General features: G+C 36.8%; 1 protein-coding gene across 4 annotated transcripts in view; it reads left to right on the top strand.

Moving 5' to 3' along the window:
- upk1a (uroplakin 1a) overlaps positions 1-14,873 on the top strand; it is a 702,734-nt gene that overhangs the window by 684,047 nt on the left and 3,814 nt on the right. For 2 of the 4 annotated variants that reach the window (XM_052144879.1, XM_052144875.1), the window contains exons 1-5: positions 8,931-8,994; positions 10,136-10,233; positions 10,317-10,517; positions 10,798-10,872; positions 11,105-11,215. In XM_052144879.1, coding sequence (XP_052000839.1) covers positions 10,171-10,233; positions 10,317-10,517; positions 10,798-10,872; positions 11,105-11,215 — 450 coding nt within the window. In that variant the 5' untranslated portion in view covers positions 8,931-8,994; positions 10,136-10,170. Of the gene's footprint in view, positions 1-8,930; positions 8,995-10,132; positions 10,234-10,316; positions 10,518-10,797; positions 10,873-11,104; positions 11,216-14,873 lie in introns of those variants that run through there. The other 2 variants (XM_052144877.1, XM_052144876.1) reach the window with 1 other exon arrangement.

The following is a 14,873-nucleotide window of genomic DNA, read 5'->3' as shown; positions in this document are numbered from 1 at the left end:
ATTAAATATAAGAAAAAAAACATGAAAAACCGGGACACTGTTTGATCCATAGTCAAACATCACCAGCTAATGTTTATGGGTTATTCTGTTTATGTAAAAAAAAAATTATAATAAATAAATAGAATTTGGATTTAAGTAATAGATCGAAATAGATTTAAACCTTTTTAGTGTCTTGATTTACTTATTTCTACTTTCAGTGTTGCATTTGTTAATGTTACATTACATTAAATGTTATATTTGCCAGTATTTCTCCCTCACCCATACTTTTGAACTGTTCTTAACAATACATTTAAAATAAGTATCAAAATCAGATCAATTATCCACTGCACTTTTCCCCTAAGAACTTAATCAAATATGCAATTAATTTGGTATTCTTTTGTACAACTTGGGTTTTTAAACAAAGAAAAAAAAAAAAAAGAAAGAAATGCTGCCCCAATTACTGTTGTCACACATTTCAGAGAACAATTTTAAAGTGTCAACTGAAGTTAAGATGGAAATAAGAAGTCACACTAAAGTTTCAACAGTAGTCCTCCCATGTACCGTAATACTGGTCGTTTCTCCAATTCTATTCCTGCTCTCACAAAAACAAATCCCAGTGTTTACCAATTCTGGATACGTTGGCTTTTTATGTAACTTTAACAGATTACAGTTGCACAATTTTTGTATCCTGATTACATAACACAGTTACAGGTATTCCGTTACTCCTCAAGCCTGATTATGAGATTCTATCTCATAATAATGACTTATTAGCTCATTATTATGAACAACAGAGTCATATTTTTTAATCAACTTTGGTGGACACCCGCTTCCATAACAGGTGGCTCTGGATGTGTACATGTCCTGCCTCTCTGGTAACTGGTGGAGACATATCATTCAAGAGAGATGTTCTGGAAGGGATTGCACGATGTTACTGTCTTCTTGGAAGAAAAGAAGAGGATCTAAATGCCTGCGAGACACCCCTTTGTCCAAGAAGTCTGTTATCTGGGGCGCTGGGACTTTAAGTTTATATTAAGATTCAGATTCAAGATTCAGATTTACTGTCATTGTGCAGTGTACAGGTACAGAGCCAATGAAATGCAGTTGTTTTTGCATATCTCAAGCATCAGAGCGCAGGGTCAGCCATGGTACAGCGCCCCTGGAGCAGATAGGGTCAAGGGCCTTGCTCAAGGGCTCAACAGTGGTATCTTGGCAGTGTTGGGGCTTGAACCCCCAACATTTTGGTTACCCAGAGCCTTAACCACGGAGCCACCACTTTCCCAGTTTTTGCATATCCCACCTAAGCGCAGACAGAGTGCAGGTTCAGCGCCATGGTACAGTGTCCCTGGAGCAAATGGGTGTCAAGGGCCTTGCTCAAGGGTCCAACAGTGGCATCATGGCGGTGTAACCATGGTCAGTAACCCACAGCCTTGACCACCAAGCCACCACTGCCCCTTAATATATATCTGACAGATGTCAAAATAAGTAGCCTAACACTTGTTTGTTGCAAATTTGCCACCTATTAACTGCAAGTTTACCACAAATAAACCTTACATTTGAGTTTGCATATTCTGGAAGCTGTAACAACGAAGTTATTAAATTAAGGCCACTTTCATGCGTTCATGCATTTTTGTTTAAAGTGCACTCGATTACTTTCTTCTTTGTGTTCATCTTGGACTTACACTGACACCTAGAGGCTTGGATGCAGCATCATTTAAAATCATGTGTTTTCAGTTTGAAATCAATTATTGAAAGTGTCCAATAACAGGACGGTTCTGAGATTAAGCAAGTAGCATTTGGATGGTCATGTGATTCTAACATGGCAGCCTCCATGTGCGGACTCTCTCCATGTAGAATAAAACAGCTTTTATAAGGTTACTGATATGACTAGAGTCTTAATTTAATGTGAGTGATCATGATTTCCTACATATATTGCAAAATTACAATTCATGCCTTTAGGAGTTCAAATTTTTTTAAATGAGGAAAAAATTACTGAGTGCCCATTTAAATGTCAAGAACGAACATTACACAAATGACAGGAGACCCAACCTAAATTTTTTTAAAGAAATATTACAAAAATTCCACAATCTTAATTGTTTAAATGATTTATACTTTTGATTTCTAACTGTATCTTCATGTTAAATTGTTGACATAACAGTTGTGACATTTCAGTGGTTCATTTTAAATAAACCTTATGGGTATTCAAAGCGCTTTACACTGTTGACTCATTCACCCATTCACACGCACATTCATACACCAATGGCGGCAGAGCTGCCATGCAAGGTGCTAGCTTGCCATTGGGAGCAACTTGGGGTTCAGTGCTTGCCCAAGGACACTTCAGCATGTGGAGTCATGTGAGCCAGGATTTAAACCCCCAACCCTGCGATTAGTGGCCAACCCACTCTACCAACTGAGCCACAGCCGCCCTAAATGGATGTAATGCATGTAATGGGATTACGTATATAAAATACAAAATATAAGTAACTGTATTCCACAACAGGTACAATTTAAATTATTGGTATTTAGAAGACAGTTACACTCAAAAAGTATTTTGATTACTGAAGAGATTACTTTGCATTTTATTGTCCTTTTAATATTTAGTTCTTTCAGATGGAAAACATTTATACATATAAATGATGCGATCCAAAGTGCATTTGAACAGCGGTGAAACACTTTCTTATGATGTGTTACATTCATTCGAGCAGACAGAGAATTACGTTTGAAGTAAGTTTGGAGCAGAGGAAATACAAATAAAACTTGTGTAAATTGTCAGCTTTACGCTAAGCTAAAATGCTATTTCTATCCATTTTACATGCACATGTTACGAGACACGATCATGTTTTTTTATTAAGAAAATATATATATAATTTCATATATTTCATCATTTCTTTTTTATAGGAAGACCTTTGATATTAGGGCAAAAATCATATTCCTGATAATAATTTTTGTATTGTTTTCCTATAAAAATATCTAAAAATCCTTTCAATTTGATTTATCTTGTTTTAGAAACAACACTGCATAAGATATTTAGGTTTTTCAGAGAATGTGTTTTTAACATGTGTATTTTGTCTTTGTATTTTGAAAAAAATCTACCAGTGAATTTTAAAGATAAAATTATGTATTAAATCTATATGGGACGCGATTTGTCCCGTATTTAAGATGGTCAGATGGCGTCACGGTGAGATCGTTCCAGATGTAACATTGATATAAATTGGAAAATTTGCCTACGGTGGGTAAAGGGTGGTCTGAAAAGTCCACACATTGTGCTAAAACAATCTAATACTGTGGAGGGTGTGGTAAGGGACCCTCTGAAAAGTCCACAAATGGTTGTAACTGTGGAGTTTTTTCTATATAAATGTTTAATAAGTTCAAAAATGTATACAATCATAAAGACAAGTACAGGTGAAGGAAAAAAATAAACATAAATATAATAAATAATAATTAAAAATATATATAAACCATCCAAAATGTATACATAAATAAGATAAAGACAAAAAATCTAAAATCATTTTTAGTAATCCTGCGAGCCATTCATGTGGCGTGCATCATTTCTTCTGCTGTGTTGATGTCTCACAGTACACAGAACATTTTTGAACCAATTTATCATGTTTTTGTGATCTGAGAGTTGAAATCTGGATGTTTGTGCAGCCCTGGGCAAAGTAGTTTGTGGCTTCTCCTGAGACAAAATTCAGAAAAGGGTTGTAGTATTTGGTTTCACAGACAGCTTTGCCCCAGAGCATTGGTGGGTGGGGTTATGATGTGTCGCGTTAATGCGACTGAAGTTCCTGCGTGTTCCACCACAAAAAATAAAGATTATGAGTGGCAGGGATGGAAATGCTGTTATCCGATTCACTCTTCCTCACTAGGGGAACCAGTAGACCTATTTCCTGCCACACCTCCTTACATGAGAGCTCTTAATGGCTTTGTAAATAAAGAACTCAACTGTAGTAAAGGTTCAAATCATGCAGCTTGTTAAGGAGAGGAGTGCTGTAACTTTAAGCGATCAGATTTAGGATTTTCTCCTGGTAGACTATAAAACATGTAAAACATTCCACTTACAATGGAGGAACCCAAGGTATATATCGCCAGAATATCATAAGAGAATTGGAGGTGGGCTCGTTTGACTTTGGCCAGCAAACAACAACACTTGTGGTACTTAAACCATTTTAACATTATAATTATTTGCAATTTTTGAATATTTATTTCTATTTTTGTTCCACTATTTATAAGAGATAGATTGAACAATGCTAAAGGTGTGTGGGCACAATTCCAAAAAATGGATGAGGCACAGCGGGTGAAATGATGTCCCGGGTCTCTTAACACCCTAGGTATGCGTTTAAGGGTTAAAGGAATTATCCACCCCCAAACAAAATACAATTAAGTTTTTAAAAATCAGGTTTAATAACAAACTCAATGATGACTTTAAAAATGACAAACATTCCATGTAAAAACAACATTTAATAATGTCGTCATCTCTTATTTGTATAGCACTTTTCACAATACACATAGTTTCAGAATCGGCTTTATTGCCTAGTATGCTTCAAAGCAGCTTTACAGAAAATCTTTCAGTAAAGTCTTATGTTTTAAATTGACTGCAAAAGTGCACATTCAGTAGATGTAGTGGCTGTTTTGATAGTAAAGGCTTTAGTTGGCATTCTTTATTTTCTATGCGTTTCCTTTTAAGAGAAGTGATCCAAGCAGTGGTCAGTGAGTGCTACTCGCTATTCAATTGGATTGAGGTTGATAGCGGATTATTCTCTGTGGAATCCATCCTAAGACCGAGATAATGCATCAGACTCAGTTTAGGGTGGTTCACAAACATGGCTTAAAATGTTGGAGGAGTGATGAATATCCTTAATCAAACAGAAATCACTCCCTAATTAAACATGCTTGTGAATAGCATGTGAAAAGAAAAAATTTTGTTTCGCTAACCATGCAGCTGCTTTTTACATTATCTAATGGATTTGAGTCTATACAGAAAAAGTACTATGGCAGTATCATGATACAGTAATGGTATTAGTTGGTTATACCATGGTACTGATTACCATATTAGGTAACTATGGTACATACTACAAAAAGCTATAGGAGTACTATTTTAGTACTTTTTTGTTAGTTTAGTAGTGATGTAAATTTGACATTAATCAAATTTACATCAATTTGCAAGGATCAGCTCTTCTCCAGAACACATCTTCGTCCAGTTGCTTTACTGCATATCTGGCCAGGGCAACCTTCTTGTGGCTTGGAAAAGCTGATTCCAGCATCTCCTTTAGCTTGAAGAAATCCAAGGTTTCTGGATGGTGTGCAGACACCAGAAAGAATTTCTGCTGAAGACCCAGTTTGCTCAAAACATCCTCAGCACATTCCCTCACCTCCATGACAGATCTTTCCTCAGTTAAGTCAGCCATCAATAGCACTAGGTAACACTCTTTTCCCAGAGACGATGCCTGCTCCAACAACTGTATGATTCTTGGTCTAAGTCTCAAAAGGAGACACCAAGGTGTATACATCACACAAAACAAGAATTGAAGCCATGTTCTGAGCTTCATTAAAGCTGGACGCAGTGGACTGGCTAACAAGATGACCTATTTTTCCAAGGCCAGGAAGGTCCCAGAGACGTATGATTGGGAAGTCAGGGTAGGGATACTCTACAGCCTCTTTGGTAGTTTCAATGACTCCAGATGGAGCAGCTTGTTCGTCACCGTTCTTCAGGCCCAAGAGGGCATTGACCAAACTGGAGATGCCAAAGCCTGTCTCACACAGCACACCGATGTCCAAGTGGAAGTAATCGAGAGCTGAAAGGATTGCCAGAAGTTTGGAGGGATGGTCTGTAAGATCTCTAGGCTGCGAGAGCTTCAAGATCTGGTTGAGATCATCCTGGTCCATCTTCCTAAACCTCAAAGCAATTGGAATCAAGAACCTGAAAATTAGAAGTGATTCATTTAATATATAAATGTAGATGGATAATGACAAAGACATTTAAACTCTGCTGAAAAGATCAACTTGGACCAAAATTAATTTCCATAATTGTCCATATATTTTGGTTTTATGCTGTTCTACTAAACTAATCTGTTGGACCAGCATGATCTTTCTGATTAAGCTAGTTATGCAAGGTAACTTGTTAGTGATTAAAAAAATAAAAAAGGCACCATTTGGGGTTCTTCAGCTGCCAAACCGACAGAACCCTCTGGAGATCCTACAGATACTCTTTAAAAGGAGCCGCAAATATCCTATTACATGTTCAAGGAACTGCAAGATACATTTCAAGTGCCTCAAACACTTTATTAAGATGGGGTTACTGAAGGAACATTGACAGTCCTTAGAGTTCTTAAGAGTTCTTGCAGGAACTAAGAGCAAGTTTCTCAGATAACTGAAAGAGTGTCTGGAGGATCTCCAGAGGGATCTGCCAGTTTGGCAGCTGAGGAACCCCAAATGGTGCCTTGAGTATCTTAAAATGTGTATAGTGTATGCTAGTTAATCAGCCATGTAGGGGCATGTGGACCTCAGTTATCCAAAACACAACATGGTGACCAGCAATGGTTGTCATTTCAAAAGGGTTCAAATCAACTTCACTTCACATGATCATATTGTACATTACAAAAAAACAAAGAAATTGACTCACTGTTTCATCGCTTCATTTAGGAACCCAAAGTTCATTTGTAATAGCCACTAAAAACTGACTGAAAGCCTTCTTCCACGGTTCAGGCAAAGCTTTAGCAAGCACCTCACGATATCTTTAATATCCACAAACTCTGCATCTTGGGAGGCATTTGAGGGATTATGGCTGTCTGTTGAATCACAAATGTCTCCTTATGCTTTTTTCTCTTTTGCATCTCCTGATTGCAAACTCTCATTCATTCAAAGGCACAGGCCCAGACGGTTTCTCCTCGACCACGTCCCATGCTTTCTCTCTCATTGACCTCCATTTTGAGCCACATGTGGTCCTCCTATGCTCTTCTTTAGTGACAATCACTAGAATATCATAGTATACGGAGTCATACTGCTGGCTGCTGCACTTAGTGACAGAATTTGAAGTTGGATGGCCCTGTACTGTCCAGACACGAACACTTGGGATTTGACAGTGTAATAACATGGAGTCAAATTCAGGAACCCCACACCCTATATATTCCAAATGTTCCGCTATACGGACACGTTTTATACTGGAGCTCTGGTGATCAGCAGCTTCATTAGACTTTACGGCATCTTCATCTGTATCTTCATATTCCTCCCCATCTTCCTCTTCCGTTTCATCCTCTTCTTCATATTCAGTTTCCCCTTCCTCCTCTTCTATTTCCGACTCCTTGTTCAGCCCACAGAGGCAAGCTGGGCATTAGCCTCTTTGGTTCCTCCTGTCACAGCTATATCTAAAGTGAAATGTTCAAACAGTTGTAGAGCCACCACCAGTCCATCTTCAAACCCAGCTGCCCTGAGGGAGAACCTACATGGAGCAAGGAATTCTTTCACTTTTTCATCAGAAATTTTCCTGTCCATCCTCAACATTACTCTGAAACGGACAACACATTTGAATTATGTAAAATAGCTAACGTAATCTTAAAAAAAAAAAATTATTTAAAATAAAGATGCATCCTTTGAAAACAAGTGTGGTGTTGCTTCTCAAGTAAATGTATCCTGCTTTAAGGATTTTAAGATATTTTTATTGGAAAACAATTTAAAAAATACCATTTAAAATCTCATTTTGCAGTGTATAGCCAAACTGTGCACCTACTGCTAGCTAAATGATTTGGCGCACACAGGCCTAAAAATTGAATGTGACAAATTGTGTGTTCACAGACAAACAAAATATGGTCAACAGACCATAATAAAGTAGTCAACTCTCACCTGTATTGTAACAATGAAGGAGCTGTAAAAGTGAGTCCTCCATCCTTGTCCTCCTGAATGAAAGTGTTTGCAGGACAGGTAGCTGCATTAAATCAATAGTTTGTCTGACAAAGTTTCACGGCGACATTGTAAACAGTTCTATCAGGGCGTTAAGGTTTGTTAAATAATCAAGGTGCACCTGACACCCATTAACCCATTTATTTCCACAGTTACTCCAAATAAGTGACTCCATTTGACTAGCCTATGAAATATTGACTGAATTTCAACAACAATAACAAAAAATGCCTTATAAAATTTCTGTCTTTAACCATTCAAATTCACCATCAAGGGTAAATAGTTGGTTTACAAAATACATGGTTTTAGTGACTTGCTGAGCGGTTGCTAAGTGTCTCGATGATGTTTTCGGCCCTAGATATGGCTCAGGTCCCTACACATTTTAGCTGCACAATTTGAGCTATCATTCATGTCCCAAACAAACTTTGCGGGACAAGTTATGTACCAAAGTTACAATACTTAAATTATTTTTTTTTTTTTCTTTCAAATACCTAATCCCACTTATGAGCAGTAAAAATAATAGTAGGCTAATGCTAGCTTTAGCAACCACCACAAATAAACAAAGAAAGGATTGCAGTGCTTATTAATGCACACCAGAGGTCAGAATTTCTCTGTTAGCACAAGAGCTACTTTTCATGTGAATTTAGATTACATTTATGCATATAGAAGACCATCTTTAATCCTAAGTGACAGTATAGCATTCAAGCAATACATTTTATCAGTACAAGCATTTCCTGGTAAATGAATCCATGACTTTGGCATTGCTAGCAGCATAGCTCTACTAGTTAAGCAACATGAATGCAAAGTTGTTCATATGTTTATGTAGATATTTATCATAAGTAGACATTACAATGTAAACAGTAAATATTTTCATAAACGTAGCTAAAGACACTCCTCAATTGAGTCACATAGTCACTTTAATATTATGTTATTTGGAATAATTGAAATCACAATGAGATGAAAACACAGGGACTGGTTGCCCATCCCTATATCATAAAGTCGCTATAACAAAAAAAAGAAAAAGAAAAACAGATGACAAACAGGTTTGACGTCATGAAGGTGTCTACAAAACTTAAAGTGAATAGAATCAGGCAGAGGAAAAGCTGGTGCAATATCAGATTGGATCAGGTGAGTCCCTGAGAAGCTAATTCTGTTTCTGTTTATTTCTTTATTAAAGTACTGTATACTTTTGCTCTTTTTACTTTTTGCTATAAACATGATCTGTTTTATTATCTGTTTAAAAGTAGCTGCTATCTAATGAAATAGATTTGTGTTTTGCATAACTAGAACATTTATAAATCACTTTGAAAATGTCCAAAACTTTAGGATTTTAATCATTTGTTCTACAGGACTTCATGATTTTAATCATGACTTTTCCAGGCCTGGAAGTTGCGATTTTAAAATTGAAATGAAATGAAAATGGGAACCATAGAGACAATTTTTTTATTGATTTTTTTAGCAGAATGGCTTTATTTCAGGATATATTAGGAGCATTATTGGTAAAAAAATGTTTGCCTAAATTTAATGTTTCAGCTTCTGACTGACCCAGCACTCGAGTTAAAGGAATATTCCGGGTTCAATACAAGTTGAGTCAATTTGACAGCCTTTGTGGCATAACGTTGATTACCACAGAAACTAATTTTGACTCGTCCATCAAAAGATAAAAGAAAAAATCAAGGTTACAGTGAGTCATATACAATGGAAGTGAATGGGGCCAATTTTTGGAAGGTTTAAAGGCAGAAATGTGAAACTTATAATTTTATAAAAGCACTTCATTCTTCTGTTAAACTGATGCATGATTTGAGCTGTAAAATTGTTATTTTTATAGTCATTTTAGGGTTTGTTGACTACATCATCATGGCAAATAAAATTAATATTGGCTATAACTTTATACAGTTAAGGTTAGTTAGCAGTTTTATCACACTAAAATCATGTTAACATGCATATTATGTCTTTTGACTATACTTTTGAAACAGTATTTTAACATTTCCGTATTGGCCCCATTCTCTTCCATTGTAAGTGCCTCACTGGAACCCAGATTTTTCCTTCTTTTTTTTTTTTTTAAAGGAGGGACAAGTCAAAATAATCTTTTGTGCCAATCAATATTATGGCACAAATACTGTCAACTGAGCTTAACTTGTATTAAACATGGAATATTCCTTTGAACTGCTTTGATCACTTACAGATTTCCATGTATTAAATCACAGTAAAAACAGATCAGGCCTTACTCTTATCATGTCTATCCTAACATTATTTGATTTTTGTTCAGGAGAGTGTGAAAGGCCAGACAAAGAAACTACAGCCATGTCTTCAGGAATAGTCATATGTTTAATGGTCGTGGTTATCGCCCTTAATTCAATTGTTGCTGTAAGTATGGAAAATATTAGAATCGGAAAAATATACTCCATCTATTTTCTGGTTTTAACTTTTTTATACGGTTGTTTATCCAGCTAGCAGGACTGGCATTAATGGCACTGGCCATTTGGGTAGTCGTTGATCAGTATGGACTCTACCCAATATCTAGTGTGTCGGGGAAGGATGACATTTTTGCTGCAGCCTGGATTGCCATTTTTACAGGGTTTGCCTTCTTCCTCACATCCATCTTTGGCATCTTTGCTGCCCTAAAGAAGAGTCGTGCACTCATGCTGGCGGTAGGTTTGCATGCTGGATGACACTGATAACGACAGCAGACCACCCATACTACTTAGAGTGGCCATACAGTTTGTTGACACTTAAGCCACTCTTATAATATATACATTTAATCTAACTTAACTTTTCGTAGCCATTTTTTAAGAACTTTTCACTAATTGGTGACAAGATGATTTTTAGTGTATGTATGAAGTCAGTTCCCCTCAAGTTCACACAGGTACCTTTGGAGAGTAACAACATTAACATGTTTAACTAATTGTCTCAATTGTCATTCTTCCACAGTACCTTATTTTAATGTTCATCATCTTTCTCTTTGAAAGTGCATCCGCCATTACAGCAGCCACCAACCGAGATTATGTGAGTACAGTCACACAGCCTATTGATAAAATATGACATATGACATTTGTTAGATGAAAATCTAACAAAAAAAGATTCAAAAGAATAAAAAAAAAGATACACACTTTCCCTTATACAGTACATTTTAACCTAAAATCTTGATGCAGAATAAAAAGTGCATGGACATGCCAACTACCCATATTCGTATAAAATGTGTGACTGGCTCTCTTGTCTTCTTCATCCTCTATAATAGCTGGTTGGAAACAGTAACCTTGTGAAGAAACAGATGCTGCGTTATTATGGGGATGGCAGTACTAAGCAAGGAAAGCAGATTACATTAACATGGAACAGAGTGATGCAAGAGGTAAATAAACACTCCCATTAACACTTCTAAAACAATCTTTGTCTTCACAATGAAGAAAACCTTTCCAAATCAACTGTCCATTAGTTTAAGTTTCATGGTGTGGCTGACACACATGCTCACTTGTATAATATTGGAGCGCAATAAACTTGGATCATCATCAACTCAGACATGACACAACACGTCCCTCTGTCACCTCTATCAATCATAATAATAATATAATATAATAGTGGATAAACCAATTTGCTTGTTACAATAACTGCTGTTAGATATTGATTAAATATCCTCCTGCAGACTTGCAGCTATGAAACACACAAAATTTAGGCATGCAATAAAGCATAAGAATTTCATTAATGAATTTGACTGACACTTTTAACCAGAGCATAATTTAACTTGTAGTATTTTAAAGGAATATTCCGGATTCAATACAAGTTAAGCTCAATCGTCTGCATAATATTGTGGCATAATATTGATTACCACAAAAAATTATTTTGACTTGTCCTGCCTTTTATTTAATAAAATCCATTTATTTTTTTAATGCTAAAATACTCACTTTTTCCAAAAGTATAGCCACAAGACAAACAATATGCATGTTAATATGATTTTAGTGTGACAAAATCGCTGAACTTTTCTGTGTAAATTTATAGCCAATTTTATAACTGTTGCCATGATGATGTAATGCCAACAAACCCTAAAACGACACTAAAAATTATGATTTAAACAACTTTTCAGCTCAAATAATACATTAGTTTTAACTGAAGAATTTAAGTGCTTTTATAAAATTATAAGCTTCACATTTCTGCCTTTAAACCCTCCAAACATTGGCCCCCATTCGCTGCCATTGTAAGTGCCTCACTGTCTCGATCTTTTGCTTTTTTTAAAGAAATGCCACAAATGCTGTCGATTGAGCTTAACTTGTCTTGAACCCGGAATATTTCATTAAGCTAGCCTTTACATTTATCAGTATGTGTTTTCCCTAGGAATTGAACCCACAACCTTGGTGTTGCTAGCGCCATACTCTACCACTGGAACATAAAACATTGAGTGACTTAATGCTTTTATAAAACAGTGGCAACAGTAGTGTGATTTACCTTTATAATAAGCTAAGGAATAGTTTCCCCAAAAATAATCATTCTGTCATTATGTACATAAAACTTTGTTTCATATGACTGAATGTTCAATCATAGTCACTATCAATTTCCACTGTATGGGAAGAAAGATGAAATGAAAGTGAATAGTGACTGAGGGTGTCGGTCCCTAATATACATTACCTAATATCTCCTTTTCAGAATATACATTTTTGGGTGACACATTGTTTAAACATTGACAGTTACAATCACTACAGCTGTTGAGTTATCTGTTGTAGATTTAACTAAAACAGCCACATTCTAAAAAGTCATTCAGACCAAACACATCCTTTTCTCTACCCAATTCCCAATGCGCTCCAAGTTCTCTTGGTGGCGTAGTGACTCGCCTCAATCTGGGTGGCGGAGGACAAATCTCAGTTGCCTCCGCGTCTGAGACCGTCAACCTGCGCATCTTATCGCTTTGCTTGTTGAACGCATTACCGCAGAGACCTAACGCGCGTGGAGGCTCACACTATTCTTTGCGGCATCCATGTACCCCACTGAGAACCACAGTTATAGCGACCACAAGGAGGTTTACCCAACAGGACTCTACCCACCGTAGCAACCAGGCCAAATGGTTGCTTAGGAAGCCTGACTGGAGTCACTCAGCACGCCCTGGATTCGAACATGCGACTTCAGGTGTGGTAGTCAGCGTCTTTACACGCTGATCCAGGCCCCCCCTAGAGCGTTCTTGACCTTAAGAGCTAGACGCTGTTTGTGTCCTATGTAATGAACAATCAAGAGCTGATTCAATGTGCGTCTTTATTAACCCATACTCCATTAACAACTGGGGCCAATACGTCACAACAGGATGCAAACCATATATGGCATTTCACCGTAACAGACGCAGCACAATGAATAAAACAAAACACAGATTTCTTGAGACGCATTTTTAAAGGTTGAAGTTCTTTTTAACTTGACATAGCATATAAAAGTCGCATTGCTCTTGCACAAGACGCTGAGTCTGTTTACATGCACACCAATATGCTGATTTCTCTCTAAAATCAGCTAATTTTAAAAAATCTGACTAGGCAAGAAATACACATTTATGTGACATTTGAAATAATCATTTTATTCTCCACTTTTGATGTCAAACCATGAACACATGCACACATTGGATGAGCCAGTAAGAAAATGGGGTGGTGTTTACATGGCATGCGCTGGCTGAGCGCATTTACATGCACGTTCTTACACCGATTATGCTTAAGTCGGCAACGCGTGTACATTTATTGGTGTAAAGGCCATAAACGGCGTATGAGTAATCCTATCAACACATATATATTTTTACCCATTATGCTGAATGCCATGTTAATATTTTACCCCGGTGTTTTGAAATATTCGGTTTCTGAGATTTTCGTTTGCACTGGGAAGAGTATACATGAATATTCAGGAGTTTCCTGTTTCGTGCTAAAGCGACACTGTAAATATTAGTGCCTGCTTAGATCACGATTATTCTAAACTATGTTTTCGGAAAGGTAATTACGTTTCAGCATCAAACGAACTTAAGCTTAACTGTTCATCTTTTCACAACAATTTATAGAATGTGCATATGCTAATATTTTCACTGTCACTTTAACACAAAACAGGAAACTCGTGAATATTCATGTATTGAGCGGAGCGCTCAGTGCAACCGAAAACATCAGAAACAGAATATTTCAGAACACCGGTAACAGAAAAGGCTTAAAAACATTATCTGTTTGCAATACTTTTCCTTTTTTCAGTGTTATGTAATTCTCATAATTTGTTATTATGTAAAATGTATATTATGTGCACCCCCAGCTTTTATTTTATTAAAAAAAAATAATAATTTAAATGTATTTTGTTGTTGACTGTTACTTTTTACTGTACCTTTTTACTGAAGGGCATCAATAAAATAAAAAATATTTCAGAACACCGGCGTTCTTACCGGCTCGTCCAATGTGCGCACGTGTTGAGCGCATGTCTCTTCGTGGTTTGACGTCAAAAGTAGAGAATAACACGACTGTTTCAAAATCATGTAAAACGTATGTCATTGTAAGCTTTTATGAAAGTTGAATAAAAAAATAAAATAAAAAAAATCATGTAAAACGCAGATTTCTTGCCTCGTCAGATTTTTTCATTTTTTTTTTTAAATAAGATGATTTTAGAGATTAATCAGCGTATTTGTAAGCATGTAAATGGGCTCAGCTGATTTAAAAAAACGCAAAATGTGGAGCAATGGTCAAAAACATCTGTCCAGCTTATGTTAATTTATGCTGCCTTCATGTGCTATTGGAATTTTCCTACTTCCCACTTCTGAAGTGGTAATTACGAATGTGTCGTGTTCATAGACTGTAAAAAAAGATGGACGACGCCCCTTCGCTCTTTTCCATTGGTGAGAACTGAAGCCGCCAGTGTCCCGATATGGCGCTGACATCTTGGGACTTGAGTCTGCGCAGTTGCAATTTCGGGACCAGACCTGTGCAGTAGTGAGCAGGAAGTAAAGCCGCTAAATCAAGGCCCCGCCCTCACTCTCACTGAATCAATCGCATGTACACGCCCCTGCACTTTTGACT

The sequence above is a fragment of the Xyrauchen texanus genome, chromosome 15 (assembly GCF_025860055.1).
Source record: "Xyrauchen texanus isolate HMW12.3.18 chromosome 15, RBS_HiC_50CHRs, whole genome shotgun sequence".
NCBI classification, from domain to species: domain Eukaryota; kingdom Metazoa; phylum Chordata; class Actinopteri; order Cypriniformes; family Catostomidae; genus Xyrauchen; species Xyrauchen texanus.
This window is presented reverse-complemented; position numbering and strand designations above follow the sequence as displayed.